The sequence below is a fragment of the Microcaecilia unicolor genome, chromosome 12 (assembly GCF_901765095.1).
Source record: "Microcaecilia unicolor chromosome 12, aMicUni1.1, whole genome shotgun sequence".
Lineage (NCBI taxonomy): Eukaryota > Metazoa > Chordata > Amphibia > Gymnophiona > Siphonopidae > Microcaecilia > Microcaecilia unicolor.
This window is the reverse complement of record NC_044042.1, coordinates 27,235,068-27,262,874: the sequence shown is the minus strand read 5'-3', so window position 1 is coordinate 27,262,874 and position 27,807 is coordinate 27,235,068. Positions and strand designations below refer to the sequence as shown.

The 27,807-nt window shown below is 43.6% G+C and overlaps 1 protein-coding gene across 2 annotated transcripts in view; it reads left to right on the top strand.

The window, feature by feature from the left end:
• The first annotated feature begins 7,005 nt into the window (after positions 1–7,005).
• Positions 7,006–27,807, top strand: part of LMOD1 (leiomodin 1) — a 107,947-nt gene continuing 87,145 nt past the window's right edge. For both annotated transcript variants that reach the window (XM_030220374.1, XM_030220375.1), the window contains exon 1: positions 7,006–7,508. In XM_030220374.1, coding sequence (XP_030076234.1) covers positions 7,248–7,508 — 261 coding nt within the window. In that variant the 5' untranslated portion in view covers positions 7,006–7,247. The remainder of the gene's footprint in view (positions 7,509–27,807) is intronic.

The window sequence follows — 27,807 nt, the reverse complement described above, 5'->3', positions numbered from 1 at the left end:
TGTAATGACAAGTTCACAGCACTATAATTTTTTGATATGTTAATAGAATAAGTCTTTCCCTGATCATTTGTCATCTTATTATTTTGTTAATTAACCTGGCAGCATTATGACTGGTCTCTTGTGACCTTTCAGACACTTCAGGCATTTCATAAAGGTTATTGGCTTTGAGTTAAGCTGCTTCAGCCACTTGAAATAACTGATGCTTTCCAGAGACATCTTAGTACTCATCTTTTTAAAAGTGCCTTGACACGTTAATGTAGTTAATTTCTATTTTTCAGACATTGTGCTGTTATTCCTGAATGTTAGGATGATGTTACTGCACACAAAGCAACCATTTCTCCAATTTTTACATTTTTTGAAGGTCAGAAATATCCTGCTTGCTCTACTAATGATCTTAAGGCTACCTACGTCTTTTCTAATATTTATCAGTACAGCATCACACCAACTTTCCTCCTTCCTATGTCGTAACACAATGTTAAGGAGGTCGAATAATGAAAATAAAAAAAGGTGGGAATATAAGCCAGGCTATCCAAAGACTGAAACCAAACTAAAATTAAAATATATAACATTTAATGGTTTTGAAACTAATAATAAATCAATTATACTTAGAAAATGACTAAAATGACTCGACACAATGTTGTGTTTCGGCCCGATGGCCTACATCAGGAGTCTGATGATTAAGGTAAACAGTGAATTGAGATTAACATCAGTTATAATCAAAAAATCTGTAAAAAAAATCTCAATGCTCGAAAAAAATACCAATTAAAAGATCTGCAGACAGGATCTTAAAAATGGTTTTGAAAAAGACCATTAACTGAGTAATCCATCTGCTGCTGTGCACTGCACCAACGATAGGAATAAAAACCCTGGTCGAATAAACCATCTTCATGGCTGCATGCACAAAACACACCGTATGTTTCATAAAGTGCTTTCTCCTACACTAGATTAGTTTGCCCAAGGAGTCTACAGCGTTCAGACACCAGAAAGCAGCTGACTATCATTTCAAGCTATTTACATGCTAAGTAATACTTCACCACATACAGCTGTTGAATGATATAATTATTGTTTAATAAAAATGCTTATTGTTTGGTTCAGGGGCGTAGACTGCTGAAGTGGAAAGCAGTGTTTTCAGCACCATCAGGGGGAAGTCTTCAGCTGGCGAAGCTTTGGATCCCCAATAGCTAGCACTAAATATGTGCTGCTGTTGGGTGGGCCTGAGCCCTAAGTGGATGGGCCCCAGCCCACCCAGGCCCACCTGTGGCTACGCCACTGGTTTGGTTTGTTCAACAACGGTGGAAAGGAGGTTTTTAGACCAATGATGACTTGTTTAACCAACCACACAAACATTTAGTTCCAAAAAGGTGGTTGAAGGTCTAAATGAGGTCTTTTCCTCCTATTTTTCATTTTTATATCTAGATCAAGTAAATACAGAGAAGACATAAAGATTTGCATTAAGAAACCATATAATAGTTATAGAAGTACTCTACTGCACATATATACTGTAAGGTCTCCACCACCGGGAGACTCTTGGAAAAGTCTCCTGCACCGGGAGACTCTTGAGTCCCTCGGCCCTTTAGCTGAGCTGTGTGCCGTAATCCACTGCTGAAGAGCACACGGCAATCCACAAGGTCAGATTATTATACTTTATTGTAATCCCTTTGGGTCAACTGCTCCTCCAAAGGTAGTTCCCACCACAGCATTTCTCATGAAGCATAGCAGTTCAACAGCATAGTATTCAAAACAACATAACCCCCACCCCCCAAAGGTTCCAAAATCTCAGCAGTTCATATAAAGCAGGTATACAAAGCGATTCTTCAAACAAAGCTCAAAAAGGGCTCAAACTCCCAGCAGTTCATGTATAGCAGGTTTGCCCAAAACTACCACTCCTCCTCTCTCCCTTTCAAAAGAAATCAACCTAGGGAGAGTGGCAAGGGTCCCTCCCCAACCAGGCTAGCATTATACCCTGACCACCACCCGCATGACCCTTCCGTGGTAAACCTGTTCTCTCAGCTCCCCTTGTGGGATAGCCACCTTTTCCCTTCTACCAGGCTCTCCTCCCGAGCAGCCCTTTCCTGTTTCACCTCCTTCCAGTTTAGTCAGAGCAGGCAATCTCCATCGGCTCCTCTTGCTCTAGTTCCTCCTCCTTTTCTTTCCCTTGCCACTTCATAGGTTCCGCCCCACACTCATTGCTCAGCTGCTCTCTATTTGCTTGATTTCCCTCACCCTGGCTTTCTGGGACAGGTTTTTCCAACTCCCTTCTCCTGACCTCCTCTGGGGGCTGTTGGGGATTGAAGTCCCTGTTTCTACCATGGGACCTACTCAGGGGCTGCTGGGAATTGTAGTCTTTCCGTTTCTCCAGTCCCCCAGAGGAAAAGACTCCTTCCTTTCTCTACCCAGTCTCCCCTCCCCCCTCTCAAGCCTCCTCGTTCCTCCATGTGCCTTCATTCTCCCTCTCACCCTCATATTCCTCACAATACATATATGATAATAAGATCCATTGAGGACTTTTGTTGAAAACCAGGGAAGCCAAGTTCAAATCTTGCTGATGCTCCTTGGTATGGTGGTTACAGGTGTAGTAGAACATCACTTTGGACAGAGGGGCCAAACAAATCAAGCTGTGACCTGCCACATTGATGCTGTGCCAAGTAAAATATTGCTGAGATCATGCATGGCCCACCCCATTCTGCTGCCCATGCTTGAGTAAGTCATCTGACCTTCCATTGCCTTGGGTATAGACTTGTTCAGCAAGCCCTATGGGACATAGGGAAATAGCAACTGTAGCTAATACAGCTTGCCTTCAGCTAGTAGTTAAAATGGAAGAGATACAAGATCCACTATCAATCCTTCCTTTGTGGTTCTGCCAAAGCCAGATGAGATACTCCAACACATATCCTGTAGATTCAAGTCACGCAATATTATCACCTCTCCCTTCATTCCCACCTTTATAATATTATTGATCAGAGTATTCAATTTTTATATATGTCAGAAATCTGTAGTGTACATCTGTGAGGATGGAAGTGGCATCTTTCATAGATGATATGCAGTGCTTCTTTCTCCCATGTGCCCTCCATTTTCAAGTATTTTAATATTTTGGACTGAGAGAGCTACTTCCCCTTTTTTTGCCTTCTCATCCCCATAGGCGTCGCTACGGGGTGGTAAGTGCCACCCAAAAATCAGCACACTTTCCCCGCTCCTCTCTCTCTCCTGGGTGTCCGGCATCTCCCTTCCCTCTGTCCACCCCCCCCCCCCCATGCTACAAGCCATAGAAAATTGCATGTTTGCTGGCAGCCCAGCACTGCTTACATCAGGCTTTCTCTGGCCAGCTCGGAGGTTCTTCCCTCTGTTGCCACAAGAGCAGGATGCGGCAGAGGGAAAGAAGCCTCAGAGTGCCCAGGAGAACCTGATGTAACAGACTGCCAGGGGTGGGGAACAGGAAGGGAATAGGGGAATGCTGCACTTGGATGGAAAGGGAAGGGGATAAATGCACTAGGATGGAAAGAAAGGGAGAGGAGGGAAGTGCAGTCCTAAAACATTCAAGTGTGTAGGGTTCGTGCTGGTTGGAAGGGAAGGGAGATGGTGGAATGGAGGGAACAGGGGAATGTTGTACTTGGATGGAAGGAAAGGGGAGAGGAGGAAAGTGCAGCACATGGATGGAAGGGGGAGGGGGAAATGTTGCACTTGAAGAGGAGGGAAGTGCTACACGTGGATGAAAGTGAAGGGAGAGGGGGGAATGGTGCACATGAATTGAAGGGAAGGTGGAGGGGGAATGCTGCAGTTGGTTAGGATGGAAGGGAAAGAGGGATGCTACACGGGTAGAAGGGAGAGGGGGAATGCTGCACGTGTCAGCCCCATCGAATACACTACACTCCCAGACTGCCTAGACCCAGACCCCGGAGTATACCCAGCAGACAGGATTTGGACTGAATTCGAAATACTATCAGAAGATCTCATCTCACAAACGCTTAAAAGATTCACCAAATCTCATTGCAAATTAGATATATGCCCAAATAACCTTATGAAATCGGCCCCTCAACAATTCATAACAGACCTAACAAACCACGTGAACTTTATGCTACAAAATGGACTCTTCCCAAAGGAGAAAGGAAACATTTTACTCACCCCCATACCTAAAGATGCAAAGAAAAATGCCAATGAATTAACTAACTACAGACCAGTAGCATCCATTGCCTTAATTACCAAAATAACAGAAGGGATGGCGACCAAACAACTCACAGAGTATCTATACAAGTTCTCAATACTACACGACTCCCAGTCAGGATTTCGCTCTAACCACAGTACTGAAACCGTACTAGTTACGCTTATGACCAAATTCAAACAAATGATAGCAACCGGCAAGAACATACTACTTCTACAATTCGACATGTCAAGTGCCTTTGACATGGTTGATCATGGAATTTTATTACACATCCTCAAATACTTCGGCATCAGAGGCAACGTTCTCAATTGGTTTAAGGGGTTCCTAACTACACGTTCATATCAAGTGACAACAAATTCGACTACATCAACCACATGGATATCTGAATGCGGAGTTCCACAGGGATCCCCCCTCTCACCGACCATATTCAACCTAATGATGACGCCCTTGGCCAAACTACTATTGAACCAAAACCTCAACCCATACATATACGCTGATGATGTAATGATCTTCATTCCATTCAAACAAGACCTAAGTGAAATTTCCAACGAAATCAACCAAAGTCTACATATCATGCATTCATGGGCAGATGCATTTCAGTTGTAACTTAATGCAGAAAAACCCCAATGCCTAGTACTCACCTCGCAACATAACATGGACAAATTTACCACCATCAACACACCAAAACTAAATCTACCAATCTCGGACACCTAAAATTTCTTGGAGTCACCATTGATCGGCACCTAACACTTGAGAATCATGCGAAAAACATAACCAAAAAGATGTTTCACTCAATGTGGAAATTAAAAAGAGTAAGACCTTTTTTCCAAGGACCGTCTTCCGCAATTTGGTACAATCACTGGTACTCAGTCATCTGGACTATTGCAACTCACTGTACGCCGGCTGTAAAGAACAAATACTTTAAAAACTCCAAACAGCCCAGAACACGGCAGCCAGACTAATATTTGGAAAACCAAAATATGAAAGTGCGAAACCCCTATGAGAGAAACTACACTGGTTCCCACTCAAAGAACGAATCACGTTCAAAGTATGCACCCTAGTTCTTAAAATCATCCATGGAGCTGCCCCAGCCTACATGTCAGACCTAATAGATCTGCCACCCAGGAATGCAAAAAAATCTTCTCGAACATTCCTTAATCTTCATTTTCCCAACTGCAAAGGTCTGAAATACAAATTAATACACGCCTCTACCTTCTCCTATATGAGCATGCAACTATAGAACGCACTACCACGCTATTTGAAAGCGACCTATGAACTGGCCAACTTCCGTAAACTACTAAAGACTCATCTCTTTGAAAAGATATACCACAAAGATCAAAACATGTAAAAATCTCCAAATATACCCAGAAACGTAGTAACGCTTCTAATGGCTTATAATGTCTCTGCTACACCACTATCTTGTATTTCTAATGTCTGATAATGTCTTCTGTAATACCACTATCTTGTATTTCATGACCATGTAACCCAAAATCCTTCTGTAAAACCAAATGTATATCCTCTTCTTATTTCCAGTATCCATGATGTATTGTAAGCCACATTGAGCCTGCAAAGAGATGGGAAAATGTGGGATACAAATGCAATAAATAAATAAATAAATAAATGGATGAAGAGAGAGGAAGGGGAAATGAAAACATGGATCAAGAGAAAGAAAGAGGAGGGGGCTATGCATATGGATGGAAGGGAACAGAGGAGGGGGAAGTGCTGCACATGAAGGGATGAGAAAAAATGGAGAGACAAGGGGGGATGCACCCAGGGAAAGGGGGAATGCTCTGCATGGATAGAAGGGAAGGGAAGAAGTGGAAAACTAGATAGATTTATGAAGGAGACAGAAAAATGGAAGAAAGCTAACAGGAAAGATCATTATTAAAGAGGAGGTTGGGCAGGAAATGAAGAAAAGAAGTGGGAAAGGAAATAACAAATGGACAGGAGACCCTGGAAACAGAGTTAAGAGCACCAAGCAGAACCAGGGAATAGCAAATGGACTGGAGGGCCTGGAAACAGAGTTAAGAGCACAGAGGGAAGTAGAACCAGAGACTGGGAACAAGATGATTAGAAAAATAAAAGCACCAGACAATAACGGTAGGAAAATGATTTTATTTTCAGTTTAGTGATTGAATTATGTCAGTTTTGAGAAGTTACATCTGCTGGGGTTATTTTGCACTATAGTATACAGGAGGAAATGCATTTTTTTTTGCATGGTTTTTGTTCAACTGTTGATTCTTTAATCCTTGATTGTGAGTCTAAAGCATTCATTTCCCTGTGCTGTGCAAATTAAAATGCACTTTTATTGTGATGTGACAGTGAAAAGTGTTAGGAAACCGCAGAGAAGAGAAAAGATACAATCATAGTTTGCAAGCTATGCAACGTCTAAATGGTTATCCTTTCTGCCAAAAATAAGTATCTTTTATCTTTTAAATTTTTATTTGTAAGGGATCCCCGGTTCAGATGACATAACTTTAATTTATTAGTGAGCTAGGGGAAAATAAACGGCTGACTACAGGCACGTTGGCTGCGGGCTATTTCACTTCCAGTCTTCCTAGCTGGGTTCGGTTGACTTGCTCTGCTTTGCTTAGTTTCTTGCCTCAGTTTGCCATTGATTGCATTTTTACATTTCATCTCAATACATCTTTCTATTGCCTTTAAAAGGCTAAATGTTCTCTCCTAAATTTGGTCATGCAGCTCAAGATTCCCTGGAATGTCCTTATGTTTCAGACCATCGGATAGGGCTTCAGCCCACCTTCTCTCTCTGATTGGCTGTTCTAGTCGGGACTATGTAAATTTGAGGTGGGGGGCTCATTGTGTAGAGTTGTGTCAACCAGCGTCTGTTTGCTTTAGTGCTAAGACATCTATCTAGAGTTTTAAGTAAGCTAAACCCTACTCAGGTTTAACGCTTCCTCACCTGCTGCATGGGACAAGCTTTCCTGTCTGGCTTCTAGAGCAGCCTGGTTTTTTTCCTTAGGACAATTTCTTTTCTGCACCTTCCTTTATCTGCATTTAGCACTCGGTGGATTCTCCCGGTGCATTCTATACCCACTTCCTCGAAGCTTTGTTTAACACAAAAGCTGTCAAAATGTCTAGAGTGGCCAAGTACCGGCGCCAAGTAAGCGAAGATCCGGATATTGATAATTTGCTGTCCACCCTATCACCAGAGGAGATGGAAGAACTGGAAAAGGAACTGGAGGTAAACGATTCAGATTCCGAGACCCACGTGGGCCTCCGCCAGAGGAACCCAACAGATACAAAGCAAACTAATTCTTACAGCCGGGAAGCGGTTCTGAAACACAGTGAAAAGGAAACCAAGAGGAAGATACAGAAGGAAAAGTCAGTGGATGTAAGTTACCACCAGTATTAGCATCTGAGCACTGCAGGGCAAATGTTGAAATTTAAGGCTTTGGCACAATGTCATCAACCCAAACCCTATTGGTCCATTCCTAGTTTTTTTAAATCCATGTCTTAATGTATTAAGAGGAGAGTTAGAAAATAGGACTGGATCCAAATTCCATCAAGCCCTGGCTGAAGGGCCTGAACAAGAAAGCAAAAAGACTGAAGTCAAATCTCCTGGGGCTTTGCACATGAAAACCAGTTTTGCCACAGGTGAAATCTTTCGAACACAATGCTGACATCGTGTAGATCGGTAACAACATATGTGTATGTCTGCTTTCAGGAAGCACTGAAGGGGATCACAGGATAATTACTTGTTAGTTTTGAATGGATTCAAGCAGCCATAAAATTTGGACCCATATAAGCCTTTTTATAACGGTTCCTCATATCCTGATCCCATTCTGCCATCTGTGTACAGAGCTGTTCAATTCCACTTTCTTAGACTCTGCAGCAACCCAAAGGCTAGCTTTTCTAAAGTGCGATACAACTCTAAGGGTATCATTTGGGTATTAATTGGTGTGGGTTTTTTTTTTTTTAAACTGTAGTTTTATTGCCTTTGCATTTTCGCTTGAAAAATGTTTGAGGCAAGCATGATTATAGATTGCTGCACTTTGACAGGACCAGTGTTGTGCTTTTGGTATTGTGGGTGTATCAGGGTGCTGTTTTTTTCTCAGCCCCAAAGCTGCTGTTCAGCTGTTTGTGCTGTATTCATAATTTGGAAGCCTCAGGGGTGCTGCTATTTCTGGTTGTTTCTAGTTTGAGTGTCCCTAATGAGTACCCCATTACCAAATACTGTTCTTTAATCTAGAATGTACAGATAAACTCATAAATTTCAAAATGTGTTTAGATCTGAAAATGTATAAAGAGAACAGGAAGAGAGGGAGGGGAATGATATTCATTTCACTCTGGAAAAGATATTTTGGTAAAATTAGCACCAATAGCATATCCTTATTCAATAATCACAGATCCTTTCTTGAAAAGTATGAGGAAGTCTATTTCAAGGAAGTAGCAGTGTGCTGCACCTTTTTATCTTGTACCATTGTCTGGGGTATAGACTTCACCAGAACGTGTTTGGATGATAACCCAACCAGTGGTGTAGACACAGGTGGGCCTGGGTGGGCCAGGACCCACCTACTTTGGACTCAGACCCACCCAAAATTGTGATACTCTTGCTGTGGCTGGTGGGGATCCTCAAACCTTGCCAGCTGAACATTTTCTCTCCTTGGGCAGCCCAGTGGCGTAGCCAGACTGCCAATTTTGGGTGGGCCTGAACCCAAAGTGGGTGGGCATAAAATTTTCTCTGTACCCCCCCCCCCCCCAGCAAAATTTAGTCACACTCAGATGCATTTGTCACACAGGGTAAAGTGCTGCTTTTCAGTGCATCCGATTTCAGACAATTTACTAATCCTTTTCAGTGAGCTTTCAGAGGCCAAAACCTCCTGCCTCAGGTCAGTATAATGCTGTTACGGTATCCTCTCCTGACCTAAGGAAGGAAGTATTGGTCTCTGAAACTTTATTAACACCATATTACTTTATCCTAAATTAAAAATAAAATTATTTTCTTTACCTTTGTTGTATGGTCATTTACTTTGTCTCATTGTGTCTCTAGATTCTGCTTTCTTTCGTTTAACTCTTCTGCCAGGGTTTCCTGGCCATTTCTCATTTTTCTCTCCTTTTTCTTTGCTTTCTTCAATATTTTTCTGCCTCTCTCTGTGTCCAGATTTAATTCATTCTTACTATCCATTCTTTAATTTCCTTCATCTACTTATGGCTTTTCATCTTTTTCTCACCCTTGTTCTCCCCATGCCTCTTCCTCTTATTCTCCAATCTTTCACTACTCCCCCTTTCCATGCAGCAGCTCTCCTCTTTCTCTCCCCATCCTTCCAGTGTCTCCCCTCTCTCTCCCCATCCTCCAATAGTCTCCCCTCTTTCTTTCTGCATCCTTCCATCCAGTGTCACCTCTTTCTCCCTACCCTTCCATCCAGTGTCTTCCCTCTTTCTCTCCCCATCCTTCTACCCATCTACCCTCTCTCCTGATCCTTCCATCTAATGTCTCTCTCCCTCCTTCTAACCAGTGTCTATCTCTCTACCCTTTTCTGTTCAGTGTCCCTTCTCTCTCCACATCCTTCCAGTCTCTCCCCTTTCTCTCTGCATCCTTCCATCCAGTGTCTCTCTCCCCACCCATCTGTTTTCCCTCTTTCTCTGCCATCCTTCCATCTTCTTCCATCTCTGTACCTCTATCTTCCTCCATGTTTAGTATCTCCTTTTCTCTGTGTCCCTATATTACTCTGTCCATCTTCTCCCCTCTCTTTGTCCCCAGTGCCAATATATTTCTACCCTCTCTGACCCTACCCCATCCAGCTTCTCTCCTTCTCACTCCCTCCTCTTTCCAGCATCTGGTTTGGTTGCTTGATTTCCTGCCTCCCTCCCTCAAGCTGTAGGTTTAATATTCCCTTTTCCTTCATCTCCTTGGTCTGGTATCTCTGTTTCCCTTCCCTCCCTCCTTGTGCTGTACCAGCAGTTCTCTCCCTTCCCTCCAGTTCTCCTCCCATGTCCAGCAGCTCTCTCCCTTCCACCCAGATCCCCTCCTCCTCTTCCTTCAGCAGCTCTCTCTCTTCCATCGTCCCCTCCTTCTCTTCCTCCCATGTCCAGCAGCTCTCTCCCTTCCCTCCAGTCCCTTCCTCCTCTTCCTAGCTTGTCCAGCAGCTCTCCAGCCCCTTCCTCCTCTCCCTCCCATGTCCAGCAGCTCTCTCCCTTCCATTCAGTCCCCTCCTCCCCTTCCTTCAGCAGCTCTCTCCCTTCCATCGTCCCCTCCTCCTCTTCCTCCCATGTCCAGGAGCTCTCCCCATTTCCATCAGTCCCTTCTTCCTCTTCCTAGCTTGTCCAGCAGCTCTCCAACCCCTTCCTCCTCTCCCTCCCATGTCTAGCAGCTCTCTCCCTTCCCTCCCTCTTCCAGAAGCTCTCCAGCCCCTTCCTCCCACCTCCAGCAGCTCTCTTCCTTCCCAGTTCCCTCTAATCCCCTTCCTCCTACAAGTCTGACTGTTGGCAAAAGTATCCCTTCCCCCCCCAACCAACAAACCACAAATCCAGCACTTGCCCTCCAGGCCCACCCATCCAAATCCTTCATCGCTGTCGCTGCCTTTTCTCCCGCGGCTTCTGGGAGGCAGCGATCAGCGTTACCTGTAGTGCCTGCCCTGAAATTATGCTTCTTTTCTCCCTAGGCTTCGCCCCGCTCGTTTCTTCGCTCGTCGGCAGCGCTACGCTGCGCTGCTATTCAAACAGGCAGCTCCGCTCCTCTCTGCCGCGTCCATCCGGACCTACTAAACAGGAAGTGCATCAGAGGGCCGGATGGACGCGGCAGAGAGGAGCGGAGCTGCCTGTTTGAATAGCAGCGCAGCGTAGCGCTGCCGACGAGCGAAGAAACGAGCGGGGCGAAGCCTGGGGAGAAAAGAAGCATAATTTCAGGGCAGGCACTACAGGTAACGCTGATCGCTGCCTCCCGGAAGCCGCGGGAGAAAAGGCAGCGACAGCGATGAAGGATTTGGATGGGTGGGCCTGGAGGGCAAGTGGGTGGGCCTGGGCCCGTCCAGGCCCACCCGTGGCTACGCCCCTGGGGCAGCCAGAGCTCTTCCAAATGTCAGCCAGCAGCGTTTCTTTATGCTAAGACCGGCCCTTTTGCACATGCTCAGGTTTCACACTTGCAAAAGCACTGAGCATTCGTGGCCTGCCGGCAACAGCACCAGTTTGAGGCAAGCGCTGCTGGCTGCCGTTTGGAAGAGTGCCGGCTGCTTGAGGAGGAGGAAATCTTCAGCTGGCAGGGTTTGGGGATCCCCGCCAGTTCAAGTATTTAATATTTGGGGTTTGTGGACAGGGAGGAGTGGAGAGAGGAGCAAACTGGAGGGGGACCATGGGGGGGGGAGCAATTCCATGCCCACCCACCTTAGGTTCAGGCCCACCCAAAATTGGCCACCTGGCTACGCCCCTGAACCCAACATGGATTCTCTATTCATCTTCCATATCAGTCTGTACCATATGAAAGCTGAACTAAATTACTCTATGATGAATGACGTGAGCTTCATGTCATATGGATAGGTTTTTGGGTTTGTTTGTTTGTTTTTAAATTTTGAACGAAGATCTCTTTCCTCTAGGTGCTGTTCTGGTGATGGCCTTGAAATCTAACATTCACATAATCTTGGTCCCGTTTAATTGTTCCTCTACTTTCCGAAGACCGTGCGCTTACACAGCTGAAGCCTCAGGTCTAGGCCTAAGCCACAACATTTTGTCACTACACAAACAGCAAAAAGCACAATGTTTTAACACCATGGTAGCATGGATACACATTAATTTGTCAGTTTCAATTTTTTAAAATTTCATTCATATATTTTACAAAAGCTTGCTCCCTATCTGAAAAAAAAGCTATCTCCCTATCCCTATTGTGGAGGAGTGGCCTAGTGGTTAGGGTGGTGGACTTTGGTCCTGAGGAACTGAGTTCGATTCCCGGCACAGGCAGCTCCTTGTGACTCTGGGCAAGTCACTTAACCCTCCATTGCCCCATGTAAGCCGCATTGAGCCTGCCATGAGTGGGAAAGCGCAGGTACAAATGTAACAAAAATAAAATAGATACTATTGGAAATTCTACATGGAATGTTGCTACTATTGGAGATTCTACATGGAATGTTGCTATTCCACTAGCAACATTCCATGTAGAAGGCCGTGCAGGCTTCTGTTTCTGTGAGTCTGACGTCCTGCACATACTTGCAGGACGTCAGACTCACAGAAGCAGAAGCCTGCGCGGCCACATTGGTGATCTGCAAGGGCTGACTTCTACATGGAATGTTGCTAGTGGAATAGCAACATTCCATGTAGAATCTCAAATAGTAGCAACAGTGGAGGACTGGCCTAGTGGTTAGGGTGATGGACTCTGGTCCTGAGGAACTGGGTTCGATTCCCACTGCAGGCACAGGCAGCTCCTTGTGACTCTGGGCAAGTCACTTAACCCTCCATTGCCCCATGTAAGCTGCATTGAGCCTGCCATGAGTGGGAAAGCGCGGGGTACAAATGTAACAAAAAAAAAAACATGCCCCCTTTTCCTAAAAATTCGGTGGTGTTTGAGGGATAGAGAATGCTCTGGAGAGTAATTTTATAACAGGTGGCAGAGTGCATGTAAATTAATGCATTTTAAAAGAGAATATTAGGCATATATTTTTTTCTTTTTTAAAGTTACTTCATGAAAAGTGTCTGTATACCTTACATCTGCTCCTAGGAACACGCAAATTTTGCTGGTTTATTATTCAGCTTTACGCCCAAGTTATATAAAATACACGGATGTGCAAGCTTCCTCCTCCCCTCCCCCTCCTGGGAGGGCCTCCAGTCATGTTGGACAAACTTTTATACATACAGGACTAGCTACAGGGCCCTGTTTACAAAGGTGTGTGGTAAAAATTTGCACGTGCTAACTGTGTAGATGCCCATAGGAATATTATGGTCATGTACACAGTTAATGCGAGCTAAGTTTTTTAGCGTGTGCTAAAAATGCTAGCATGCCTTTGTAAACAGGGCCCTCAGTAAATGGCACCCAAATTTGGGTGCCAAAAGGAACATGCACTGAGTGCTGGGCACCGTTTCTGTTTATAGAATAGCGCATAGCACCAGGATCAACGCCCAACTTTGGGCATGAGAATGTATTTTATTTATTTATTTCTTACATTTGTATCCCACCTTTTCCCACTTATTAGTAGGTTCAAAGTGGCTTACATAGTCACGGAGAGGTGGTTACAGACTCCGGTGTGAACAAATACAGTATAGGGTTACTATTACAGTGACAAGTACAGTAAAGAAGTATCGGTAAATAGGTTGGGGTGATACAGACAAAATGTTAGGGTGTGATCATGCGTCGGTGTTGGAAACTCTCCGTTTCCTGATTAAAATGCCAAATTTCATTATTCGGTATTTATGTCAGATACTGTGGGGTATGCCTTCTTGAACAGGTGAGTTTTTAGGTTTTTTCGTTATAGCAACTGAAATACAGTGTAAGTCCCCCCCCCCCTAAATTGTGTAGTACTTCACACATCTTTAGTGAATTCTCCTGACCCGCCCTTGCCTCTCCCATGGCCATGCCCAATTTTCCGCTTGCATCTTTATAGGATAGCACTTAGTAAGATGTACTTAACAAGATGTACATTAATCCAAAGTATTGCCAATTAGCGCCAGTAATTGATTTAGTACCTAATTATTGGTGCTAATTGGCTTATAACTCAAACTGCATGTGCAAATTGGGTGCATGCCCACATTTGTGCACGCAATTTTGAGTACCATATATAGAATCCGGGGGATACAGGATGTATGCACATAAGTTTAAATGCTTATACACCAGGCACTTTCCTGGTGCCACAGGGCTCGCCACTTTCTCTAGTCTTATTCAATGTTATGATGGCTCCACTAGGTGAAAGGCTAGATGCAGTGGGGTTCTGCACTTTTATTTACATGGGCGATGTCACAAGCTATACCCCTTTCAAGACTGGTCTTCCAGAAATTGTCCCTAAGATTAGGCTTGGTCTGGGTTTCTTTGAATCCTGGGCTTCCGAATTGAAGTTTAAGTTAGAGATACAGTTACATTTCTTGTGGTAACCAACCCCTTTAACCATATTGCATGTAATAATTTTACTATTGACAACGTGTCGTACCCTCTAGACTCCACGCTTAGGGTACTGGCTGTATTGATTGACAGTCATCTCACATTCAAGCCTCAGGCTTCCTCAGCAGTGAAAAAATCCTTCAGGTCTCTTTGGAAGCTGAGAAGAATCAGATCATATTTCTTGCCAGACATCTTTGGACTGCTGGTTCAATCCTTTGTTTTAACTCAGTTCAATTACTGCAATTCCATCTGTGCTGGATGTAAGGAGGGTGTCCTAAAAAGGCTACACATGGCCCAAAATACTATAACTAGGCTTCTCCTCAAGGTATCACATTTTGATAGGGCCACTCCATATGTTGGGTGTTGTTCCTGTTTGGTTTCATGTTGCTGTTTCTTTTGTTTGGCCTCTGGGAGATTAGGCTCTTCCAGTTGTTGGAGTGGGCATCTTCTTCCTGTGATGTGTACTGGCATTTTGTTCCATTCGGTTGGAGTTGTTGCTGGTATCCCCATTATCCACATCGTTATTGTATAGTAGAGGATCCATGCCCTTAGGTTGGCCATTTTGGGGGTTACTTCTGGCTTGGGGGTGTTTGCATGTGAGTATGTGTGCATTTGGGCTCATTTATTATGCAAGCTGCACTGTTTGCCCATTAAAGCCAGGATTATTTTTAAATAATGTGTTTTTGTCTTTTAAATATTATGTGGCATGACACCGGCTTATATGCAGCCCATAATAACTGTTCTCCTATGCAAAATAACTTCTGGTTCTAGGGACTACCTTAGACTTAATCTTCCAGATTGCAAGAGAGTGCATTATAAGCCAGTTCAGTCTCCTGACTTTACATACCAGTGTGTTAAGTGGTGGAATTCTGTTGATGGCAATCAAGGATCAGCCTGATTACTTGAAATGATAAGTAGTAGTAGTAGTAGTACTTGATATGTTGTAAAAGACTGAAAACTCTCCTCTTTGAGAGGTTTCGAACCATTGATGGAGTATCTTAGATTGCAACTGGCCATCAATGGTCCATATTTGATATTTTGTTTATGGCTTTGTAAACCTTGTTTATTTACTGTTAGCCACATTGAACTTGAGTATGCTCGAGATAATGCAATCAAAATAAATAAACCAATTATGGTTTAGTGATGCTTCTAACAAGGAGCTAAGGCAGGCAGTCCTATAAATTGGCACCTCATTTAAGGCAGCACAAAGGGGAGTGCCTAGTTCCAATCCTACAGTAGCTTAAGTGCATACCTGTGTTAAACCACACTGGCACGCCAAAAGTTAGGCACACCTACTTATGACAGAAGTATATGTGGGCGTGCTTATGTGTGCCATGCAATGCACACAACTGATAATATTCTATAAGTTGTGCGTGTTGCTTGGTGACACACCTATGCTCTGCCCACACACCCCCACCTCTATGCAATTTAGGTGCACTGTTTATAGAATAACACCTAGCACTTATATATTTATTTTCAGCACTTGATATACCATGAGTGGTCCCTAAGGCAACTATGCAGTTTATAATTTCTATTACAGGTACTTTTCACTGTCCCAAATGGGCTCACAATCTAAGTAGTATATTGTACCTGGGGCAGTGGAGGGCTAAGTAACTTGCCTAGGGTCATACGGAGCTGCAGAGAGAATCGAACCTGGTTCCCTAGGATCTCAACCCTCTGCTGACCACCAAGCAGCAGCGGGAATCGAACCCAGCTCCCCAGGTTTGCAACTGACTGCACTAACCATTAGGCCACTCCTCCGCTCCACAGATTGGCACCAACCATGCACGTCAGTGCGGCTATTCTGTAAACTAGGTGCACTGTCGGCACCTAAATTTAGGCACCAGCTCATAGAATTGCCTTTCACAGTTGTTTGAACCTTGTTCATCCCTCGTCACCTGTTTCTATTATGCTGCATTAAAAAGTTAACACCAACAGAAGGTGATCTCTCCACAGGAGAAACAAAAGCCAACACAAACAGTGGATCCAAAAAAGACCTCTCACAGATGGTGTTTCCTAAACAAGGTCTTTATTTCAAATCGATAAAAGTGACCCAACACGAGTTGTGTTTCGGCCGTAAAGGCCTGTGTCAGGGGTCTATCAACTTCCAATAAAGAAATAATCTTGCAGAATAAACAACACACAGTTAACTTTCTGCTAACTGAGAAATCGCATCAGAGTACTGCTTAGCAAACTACTCCATCAATATCGGTTATTCGTTTTGGTATACCCGAAATTGATGGAGTAGTTTGCTAAGCAGTACTCTGATGCGATTTCTCAGTTAGCAGAAAGTTAACTGTGTGTTGTTTATTCTGCAAGATAATTTATTTATTGGAAGTTGATAGACCCCTGACACAGGCCTTTCCGGCCGAAACACAACTCGTGTTGGGTCACTTTTATCGATTTGAAATAAAGACCTTGTTTAGGAAACACCATCTGTGAGAGGTCTTTTTTTGTTCCACTGTTTGTGTTGGCATTAAAAAGTTAAAGCATATTTGCCCTAATGAACAAAAAATTATGGAATCTTTTGCCCTTGGTTTGAAACCGCTCAAGCTTTGATCTGCTGTATTTTGTGTGAAACTGATCAAGTTTTGGAACTGCTGTGTTTTTGTTTAAACTATTCAAGCTTTGAATTGGTGTGTTTTTTTTTTTTGTTTGTTTTGTTTTTGTGGCCAGTTTGGGACTTCTGGGTTTTCTTTTTTTGTTTGGAACAACTCAGTCTGAGCTGCTCGGTTTGAGGAGCTCACAGTGCTGGGATACCCTTTTACCCCCAAGGGGCGGCCACAGTGGATTATCATATCCTGTCTCTTTGGTGGGTTACAATATGCAGCTTGGTCCGGGAGGATAGAGAGAGTATTGAAAAGCTTCCGGGAGTCTGGCGGGTGGAGGTTGTCTGTTCTCGGGTCCTTTTACTAATCTGCTGGTACAAAAAGGCTGAAAATAGTCATAGCCATGCGGTAAGATTGCTCTTGCCACTTGGCCATGTGAGGGGGAGCACTTACCACCACCCACCGAGGTGGCAGTAAGGGCTTCCGTGCTAACCCACTGGTAACCGGGTAGCGAGCGGCGCTGCCCGATTACTGCTGGGTTAGCGCCACGCTAGGGAAAAAAAATAAAGGCCGATTTATTTTCCCCTAGCGCGGCAAATGGCACATTGCCAGGGCTGGAACTTCCACCAGCGCCAGCTTTGTAAAAAAGCCCCTAATCATGAGCAATTATTTTTTTCCTAATTTCTTTTTTTCGAGCAGGCCTGTCAGGGGTGGAGAGAGCACACAGTTAAAGCAGGAGCCCTTACCGGCTACAAAACAGGTGACAGTAAGTGCTCCCGTGGTCATTTTTCTAAATGGCCCCATGCTAGTGAGCACATGCTCATATATTGAAATAATGGAAATGGCCCTTTTTTTGTGGCTGCAGTAAAAATGGCCTGAGTGCGAGGAAAGACCCAAGTAAGGGCGTGCTAAGGCCATTCCTTACCACAGCTTTGTAAAAGGACCCATAAATTTGTAAGTACTGACAAGGTTTAAGTGGGAGGAAAAGAGATGAGCAAAGGCAGAAAGGGTAGATTTAGTAAATGGCGGTGTTGTGATCTGTCACTAAGATTGCATTCTAGCCTGGTGTGCTTCTTTCGCCTAACTTTGGCTGTGAGCGTTTGCACCTGCCAAAAGCTGCTGAAAATGTTTTGCATCCACTGATGGCAGTGAGGTGTGGGAATGCAGCTATAACATCGTGGCCTAATTTCTAGGAATGTTCCTGACTCACCCATGCCGCTCCCATGGCCACGCCCCCTTTTGAGTTGCATGCTATGAAATTTAGACACGCGTGTTATAGAATAGGGCAGATCCATGTTCCTAAGTACTGTCAATTAAGTGCTTGTTAATGCCAATAATTGATTGTTAATTTGTTAGCACCTAATTGACTAGTTTATGTGCGGTTCTGGGCTCCACGCCCAAAATTGGGCAGCCTATATAGAATCTGAGGGTAAGTGACTACTATGAGCTAGAAAGGGGAAATGGGACTTGATATACTGCCTTTCTGAGGTTTTTGCAACTACATTCAAAGCGGTTTACATATATTCAGGTACTTATTTTGTACCAGGGGCAATGGAGGGTTAAGTGACTTGCCCAGAGTCACAAGGAGCTGCAGTCGGAATGGAACTCAGTTCCCCAGGATCAAAGTTGACTGCACTAACCACTAGGCTACTCCTCCACTCCAATCTTTATTGAGGTTTCACTGAAGCAGATACAAAGTAAGTAACCAAAAGTACACCCAGAAATCCCCAGCATCCCCTGTCATGATGTGTGTAAAACTGACCCATTTGGAGACGTTGCCCTTTAGGAAGGCTCCAAAACTGGGAACCACAAAGGAGCTCAATTATAGAATCAACTTTATTGAAAAAAAATATTGAAAATCATTGGTAGACTTCAGTGTGTTCAGATGGTGTGTTGGATATGATCATTCCCTGGGGATGTGAAGGAATCCAAGAAACATGCTGGGGCCTTGAATTTATTGGAACCCATCTAGTTTTTAATGCATACAATAAAACTTCATTTATATGAACAAGAAAAAAGAGTATTGTGGAGAACTTGAGATTTAATTTTGTTTCCTGTGCGGTTTGGCAGATCATGGACACACACACACATTTGGAAAATAAAGCATTGTTTTCTTGACGCTTGGAATTTGTTGGCAGCACAACCTTCTAACAGAAGTGATGGAGCCAAATCCATACTGAAGTTAAAAAAAAAAAAACCTGGAAGAAGATTAAATAGCCCTTTGCAGTAGAAAACTTACAGAAAGATTGGCATCTTTATCTTCTGTAAACTAAGGTGCTTCTACAGAGGAATTCTAGCAGTTGGTTAATTATGCCATCAGGATATGGAGCTAATTTATGGCAGTAGGATTGGTATCATAGTACCTTTCAATGCTATCACGTTCAGCATCTGCCCTCTGTGGTCCTATCCTCCCCTTACATTCAGCATATCCCCTCTATGTCTCTATGTTGCCTTGTCCAGTATCTCCCCCTCCCTCCTGTCTCTATGCCTATGCTCCCTCCATGCCCAGCATCTCTTCTTTGTATCCCTGTCCTTCCATTCCCTCTTCCCTTCCTCCTGTACACCGCACCCTGGAGCCAGCATCTCTCTCCCTCCATGAGTGCAATCTTTTCCCCTGTCTTCTCCTCCCCTAGTCCAGCAAAAGAACAGCAAGGTGAGAGAAGCTGAAATAGAGATGACAGATGACAGGTCTAACACGTGCCACAAGGAAAGATCACAGCAAGAAGAGTGAAGTATCTCAGTGCTCTCTAAAGAGAGATTCTTGCCTGTAAACTATAGATGAGGAAGCTGATAAAAGGATGGAGATGTGCCGGGCTGCCGAGAGGGGGAGGCAAGATTCCCTGGGTCCAGCTTCTAAGGGGGGCCCTACGTCAGGGGTCTGTCTCTCTCCTTGTGTGTGTCGGGATCCTGGTGATTGCGTTAACACGATAACATGGATCCCGGCACACAGGAGAGGAGAGTGACAGACTGAGGGAGGAGCAGACACAAGAAGGTAAGGGGGTGGGGGACGGCGGCTGCCCGAGTGGGGGAGGAGTGGGGGGGGTGGGGGTGGTGGTCCTGCCCCTGCTCTGTCTCTCAGCGGCCCTGGAGATGTGAGTATGGAGTTTTGCTGAATCCTATGTACTCTACTGGTGAGAATACCTGGCAAAAGTCAGGCTGCTAGGAAAGAAATCCCCAGAGCCATAAGAGGTTGCTGGAGAGAGAAGACAGGATTTGGCAGAATGCCTGAGGAACGCTTAGGATTCAGGGGTAAAGGCCTCAAGTGCAGAAAACAGGCCAGGTTTTAGGATATCCCTAATAGATGTGCATGGATACTACCTCCACTGTATGCAGATCTACCTCATACATATTCATTATGGACATCTTGAAACTCTGGCTTGTTTGTGGCACTCAAAGCCTGAATTCCTACATCCCTGAGATAGCTTCAAGAATATTGTTAGCTGATGGCAATGGGACCTGCAGCTAATACCACATTTCTTATATTTGTAAGGCTCTTGAGGTCCTTGAAATAAATTAAAAAGCTGTAAAATATATTTTATAAGGTTTCTATAGTTCTTTACAACTAAATTTTAGGCCCCCTGTTGACTTGTAAGATTATATGCTACAAGGCTCTTGATGTTCCATGGAGCTGAATTATAGATCTGTAATGGGCTAAGTTTGGAGCAGCTGAAACTAGACAGTGGGAATCCACTGAACGAAGAGCTCTAGCCGGTGTATATGGATGAGATGACAGAAACGTTAGATAGCCCGTATGATAGGCCTTATATGTAAGACAGAGAATTTTGAAATGAGAACAATATGGCAAAGGAATCCAATGGAGTTGTTTGAATAGAAGAGCTATAGGATTTGACTTTTTAGCATGGCAGAGAAAATGTGTGACAGAATTACATTTAAGCTATGATTTGGCAAAACCTACGTAGATGGTATTACAACAGTGAAATAACACAAGCATGAATTAGAATGTGTAATACTGTTACCTTCTGTGCTCTAAGCTTAACTGTTGATAGAATGTAAAAGAGCATAGGTAATTCACAGCTGACCCCTAGTGACAAGAGGATGGTCAAAAAAGCTGTGGGGTAACCCACTCAGAGCAGTGGTTCATCTCAAAAATGACCAATCAAAGCATTTTTGGAATGAACCGTTGCTCTGTTCAGGTTGCCCCACCGTAGTGGTAGAAGAGTATCAGTCCTCTAAGAAGTTTGGAAAAGCCAGTATGAAGGAAGTAGGGTTAAGCACCAAACTTCAGATTTCTTTTTACAATAGCTGTACTAATCTTGTACCCTGTGGGATTATGAAACTTGGCAATGAAATGTAGAGAGGCTTAAATACTGCTCTTATTTATTTGATCTAGTCCATGAACTATTCAAGTGGTGAACAAGATATGGGGAGCAAAATCGGGTAAATGCAAATTGGTTGTTTACTCTTTCAAAAAGTACAAAGATTAGGGGACATGTACTGAAGTTACTAAGTAGAACGTTTAAAACAAATCAGAGTAAATATCTTTTTTACTAAACCCATAATTAAGCTCAGGAATTCATTGCGGGAGAATGCAGTAAAAACTCTATGTGTTTAAAAGCTGGGCTTAAAAAAGGTTTGGACAAGTTGTGGAGGAAGAGATTATAAACCATTATAGTATTTCCGGTCTTATTCACTATCCCTTTCCTAATAATTCCTAGCATCCTGTTTGCTTTTTTGGCTGCCGCCACACACTGAGCAGAAGATTTCAGTGTATTATCTATAATGACACCTAGATCTTTTTCGTGAGTTCTGACCCCCCAAGGTTGACCCTAGCATCAGGTAACTGTGATTCGGATTATTCTTTCCAATGTGCATCACTTTGCATTTGTCTGCATTAAATTTCATCTGCCATTTGGATGCCCAATCTTCCAATTTCCTAAGGTCTTCCTGTGATATTTTACAGTCCGCTCATGTTTTAACAACCTTGAATAGTTTTGTATCATCTGCAAATTTAATCACCTCGCTCATCACTTCGATTTCCATATAATTTATAAATATGTTAAGTAGCACCGGTCCCAACACAGATCCCTGTGGCACTCCACTGTTCACCCTTCTCCATTAAGAGAAATGACCATTTAACCCTAGCCTCTGTTTTCTGTCCAATAACCAATTCCTAATCCACACCAGAACCTTGTCTCATATCCCATGACTCTTTAATTTTCTCAGGAGTCTCTTGTGAGGAACTTTATCAAAAGCTTTCTGAAAATCCAGATACACTACATCAACCAGCTCACCTTTATCCACATGTTTATTCATGCCTTCAAAGAAATGAAGCAAATTGGTGAGGCAAGATTTCTCTTGGCTGAACCCATGCTGACTCTGTCCCATTAAAGCGTGTTTGTCTATGTGTTCTGTAATTTTATTCTTTATAATAGTTTCCACTATTTTGCCCGGCACCGACGTCAGGCTTCACTTATGTTTCTATATATATATATATATATATATATATATATATATATATATATATATATATATATATATTCTTTAAGGTATAAATATTCTTTTCAAAACCGTTATTACCAAAATATATTTTTAAATGGTGTACTGGTGTTAAATTATTATGTTTAAGTATATAAAGTGCCCAGTTCACACGTCAGTCAAAATAAACGTGATTGGCTGAGTAAAGAACCATCATCGCAACCTTGGCATTCTCAATAATACAGGATCACCCGTAGTGCTACTACTATAAATCACTTTTATAGTGCTACCAGTCATACGCAGCCCTTTACAATTGAACATGAAGAAGAAAGACAGTCCCTGATCAAAAGAGCTTACAATCTAAATCAGGACAAACAGATAGTGTTGAAATTTGTATATAATTTTATTTATTATCTCTCTATATAAAACGCACCTCCAACGTTCTGAAGCCTCCACAAGTCCCAACGTTCTAAATGCATGGTGGTGAAACCAGGAATTCGCCCATGAGTGTTGGCCCCACCCAAAACGCCATGACGTCGAGGGCGGACCAATGACACTCAACCAATCGCATCGCGAACCCGTTACTAAGCGACGGAATGTGACATAAGACACATCGCGGAACAATGAAAACCAGCAGCACACAGTTGCTAAGCGACGTCAGCAGCAACGCTAAAAGGACCATATAGATCTCTGCTCTCCACACAAACAAGAGACACGGAGGGCATATGAGGGAAGGAAAAAAACCAGCACATACACACACACTCACACTCTTAACTGGCTATAATGAGCAACTGACCTGCCACTATCACAGGGACTGCTAGCACCTCTCTCTCTCTCTCTCTCTCACACACACATACACACGGGACACAGAGGGGATGGAAGACAAGGAACGAATCGTTGGGTATGGAGGGGGCGGCAGGGGAGATAAGGCAATAACTGCCTCAAATGTTTGTGATGTGCTATGTACAATTATAATGCTGTCTCTTCATTTTGACCCTACCCTTTCACACTCTCTTTCACACAGACGCACACACACACACTTACACTGTCTCTATCTCTCACACACACGCACCCACACACATATAGACACTCTCTCACACAGACACACAAACATGCCTCAAATGGTTCAGCTGTCCTTTGTAAAATTTCACTGCTGTCTCTTCATTTTCACCCTACCTGTGCACACTCTTTCACACAGAGACACACTCGCACCCAGTCTCACTCTCTCTCTCTCTGACACACACACACACTCGCACATTCACTCTCTCTCTCTCACACAGTCACTCTCACACACACTCTCTCAAACATACACACTCCGAGGAAAACCTTGCTAGCGCCCGTTTCATTTGTGTCAGAAACGGGCCTTTTTTACTAGTTATTTATAAGGAATTGCAAGTTTGCAGAGGCAGAGAGAACCTGTGTTGGTGCTTGTATATTTAATATAGGAGCTTTAGAAAGCGAAGTTATTCACTTGTAGCAGGTGTTTTCCAAGGACAAAAGGATGAATGATCAAACTCATGGTAACCTCATTTGATCAGTGAGAATATTACATCCTGCTTGGCCTCGGAGAAGTTGGCGCTACAGTCTTGATGGTAGAATTTGAATGGGGTGAGATTGCTAGTGCCACCCCCTGGCCATTCCAAGCAATGGAGGGTTAAGTGACTTGCCTAAGGCCTGAAGAGACTATGGTGGGATTATGAACTTGGGCCCTCTGATTCCCAGTCTGCTGTTCTAACCATTAGGCTACTCCTCTGCCCTGCTCTGAACATTAGTGATGCTGTATTATGACAGGTTTTCTACAATATATAAGTCCGGAATGTGTGTGTTTTTGTTTTGTTGTGTTTTTGCAGAGTTTGGTTACTGGAGCTCAGTTTCTGTTATGTAAAGTTTGTGAAATAATCATAGAACATAAGTACATGTGGCAGTTTTTTTCTTTTGAGATGGAAACCCAAGTGTGGACAGTTGGTTGTAGAGGGGCAGGAGAAGGGTACAACAGTAGGTGTGACAAGGGACTTGGGGCATGGCATGAGGGCGGGGCAAGGGACTTGGGGCATGGGCAGAGCATGGAGTGAGGCAGGTGTCGGGTTTTTCTTTGGTAAAAAGTTGGCAACCCTAGGGAGAGGGGACATGTGAATGTTACTATTGGATGGAATGCTTATTATTAAAATATTACTATTTGCATCCTTACATCATTGACAGCAGAAAGGTTTTAATGATGAAGCCAAGAGTCATAATGGAAGACCCATGAAAGGGGTTTCTCTGGTGGGTCAGTGCATGAAGCTTGCCCTGGGAGGGGGAGGGGGAGGGATCCTTGCAGCTTGCACTGCTACTGCTCATGCTGTCTCTGTTTTATGGATAACACAGCTTAACGTGCAGTACTTTTCATGAGTGGTAAATTTACTGAAATGTAAATGTTCTCTGAACATAATACTATGAGATTGACAAGAGTTTCTTAAGCCAGCACCTGAAAGATAAACATGTCACTTTATGTAACAAATGCAGCAAGCTGTGTTTATGTTTTAGACCCAGGGAACAACTTAAACCACGTATACACTTGATCTTTAAAAGAGGGAAATGCCAGATTCTGACAGCTGAGACATGTCACGTTTCTTTTGCATGAATCTATTGTGCTACTATATAGTGTTAAACATCTGCCAACAGTGAATTTTAAATACCATTTTTTGAAGATTCTGCCTTATATCCCAAATTTTCAAATCTTATCTACTTGATACCCAATGTAATATTTATCCCCAGACAATACACTGTGTGGCTCATTTTCAAAGCCCTTAGACTTACAAAGTTCCATAGGTTGCTATGTAACTTTGTAAGTCTAACGACCCAATGATCAATTCCCTGCGCTGTTTCAAAACAGAGTGGGGAATTAACTCCCTAATGATCAACACTAATAACATGCAAATTTAGGCACGTTATTAATGTTGATCATCTGGGGAAAGCGGGGGAGGATTGTGCCTAGGCATGTGCTCGGGGACAATCCTCCCACACTTGTTTGAAAGGTCCAGGTTGTCAAAAAAAAAAAGCCCGGACCTGTCAAACATTGCAAGGGGCTGGCAGTCCGGTGGACCCCTGGACCGCCCCCAAAGGCAAGGCCCTGGTGTCCTAATGCCCAACCAAGCCCCCACACCCCTCAAGACACTGACACAGGGGAAGGGGCTGGACATCGGGTGGACCTCCAGCCCCCTCCCCCAAAAGAAGAGAGGGCTGGAAGTCACTGGACCTTCAGCCCACACCTGGTGGTATAGTGCGCCCTGAATCCTCCCTCCCCAGTACATTTTAGATGCTGCCTCCAAAATGAGTTTTTCCCTTGTATGGTATGGAAGCCCTGACCAGCACTTCCCAGGATGCACTGAGCAAGGCAGGGTGTCGCCATTTTGAGATGGTGCTGGAAGGAGGAGGGAGGTGGGGGGAGGGTTCAGGGCCGCTAGACCACCAGGTGTGGGCTGGAGGTCTGGTGACCTTCAGCCCTCTCTTTTGTTGGAAGGGTGTCAGGGGGCTGGAGATTCACCGTACCTCCAGCCACTCCATGTCAGTGTCTGGGGGTGAGGGAGGGCACTAGGCCACCAGTGTTTTGCCTTGGGGGGCCGAGGATCCACTGGACCCCCAGGACTGACTGTGGCAGTTAGGGCTGCCTGACGTGGATGGGGGGGAGGAATGAATAGCACCAGGGTTAAGGCACTATTCCGCCCGTAAGATCAGAACTTTGTGGTATTCCCTGATACGCTCACGCCAGACCCCTCTGATCATGCTGCGCTGGTAAATGCGGGCACTAGCCTGGCTCTAGTGGCCTCTAGCACCCTCACTTACCTTTGATCATCGGGGCATAAATGCTTTGAAAATACACCTCTATGTAACTTTGTAAGTCTAAGTGCTTTGAAAATACTCCTCTTTATTGTCTCTTAGTTTTAAAGTAGACATGGATCTATTTTAGGAAAGCTTTCTGATGACACTATTAAAATGAGAGGTTCAAAATACAGCAGGCTAGCCTCCTGGACTATGTATGCATTATGGGCCCTGTTTACTAAAGTGGATTAGCTGTTAATGTGGAATTAGCACAAACTAAATATTAGCTTGAGTCCACACTAGCAGTTATCACATAGGCTTGACAGCATGATTCACCTGTTTTGTTTTATCTTTGTTTTTTGGGGGGTTTTAAACTTTTATTAGAGAACATAAGTCATATCCAACCAAGCAAATAGAGCCATAACATAGATCAGATTGCTAGGGAGCTATACAATTATTCTCTGTACCCCCCAACCCCTCCACCCCCCCCCCCCCCCCCCTCATGATTCTCCTTTTAACTGCCTAACCCCAAATGGGTGGATCCCGCATGATAATTTTATCTCAGATTAACCCTTAATATGGCAGACAAGGGTACTTAATGCTACCTCAAAGCTGCTGTTAATTTACACCGTGGCTGTATTATCTCCATGTTAACCTTCAACAACTGGAGTTAAGTTTAACAATTAAGGTTATGAACTCCCTTTAGAAACCATTACGTATTTTTAAAAAAAGCCCATGCAATCTCTAGAGATGTAAACAGAAGAAGAATGCACTTTAAAATTATGCATGACTAATGTTGACCAAATTAGGAAATTGGAAATTGACTTGAGTGATTCAGACTACTGTCGTAAATGCCTCACTGCACAAAATACAGCAGTGAATAACTTTCATTTCTGTGCTAAATTACAAAATTTCTGGTACCATATTTGAAATTTATTTATTTATTTGTTACATTTGTATCCAACAATAAACGATAAGCGAATCTGGTGTGTAGGATATCACAAATGATCGGAAGGGGGTGGAAAAGACCTCAGACAGGTGATAGCCAAATTGCTGAAATTGCTCGTAAAGCATCACCATACTTCAATCATCGGTCAACCCAACCTCCTCCCTTAGAATGGACGGCTATACTTTTTTTTAAAAAGATTTTTATAAAGAATGCTACATCCACTGTGTCAATCAAAACCTCAAGACATCAAAATGTAAAAAAAGAAAGAAAAAACTTAGCTTGAAGCAGCATAAGGAACAGGCTCCCCCACCCGACAGACCCGTTTCACCGCTGAGGCTTCTTCAAGGGATACCTTTGTATCCCACATTTTCCCACCTATTTGCAGGCTCAATGATGCGTAGTCTGATACGGATCATAGTTACAGAGACATTGGGAATAGTAGAGAAGAAGAGATATATAGTGTTCATTACAAGCTTGGATTACATTGTGTTGCAAGGTTTAGGTACTTAAGTTGGGTCGGTAGCATATGCCTTTTCGAACAGATGAGTCTTTATTGCTTTCCGGAAGTTAAGATGATCGTACGTTGTTTTCACAGCTTTTGGTAGTGCATTCCACAATTGTGTGCTTATGTAGGAGAAGCTGGATGCATAAATTGATTTATATTTGAGTCCTTTACAGCTTGGGTAGTGGAGATTTAAGTATGTTTGTGTTGATCTGGCTGCATTTCTGGTTGGGAGGTCTATGAGATCAGCCATGTAGCCCGGGGATTCACCATAGATAATTTTATGGACCAGGGTGCAGATTTTGAAAGCTATGCATTCTTTGATTGGAAGCCAGTGTAGTTTTTCTCGGAGGGGTTTGGCGCTTTCGAATCGCGTTTTTC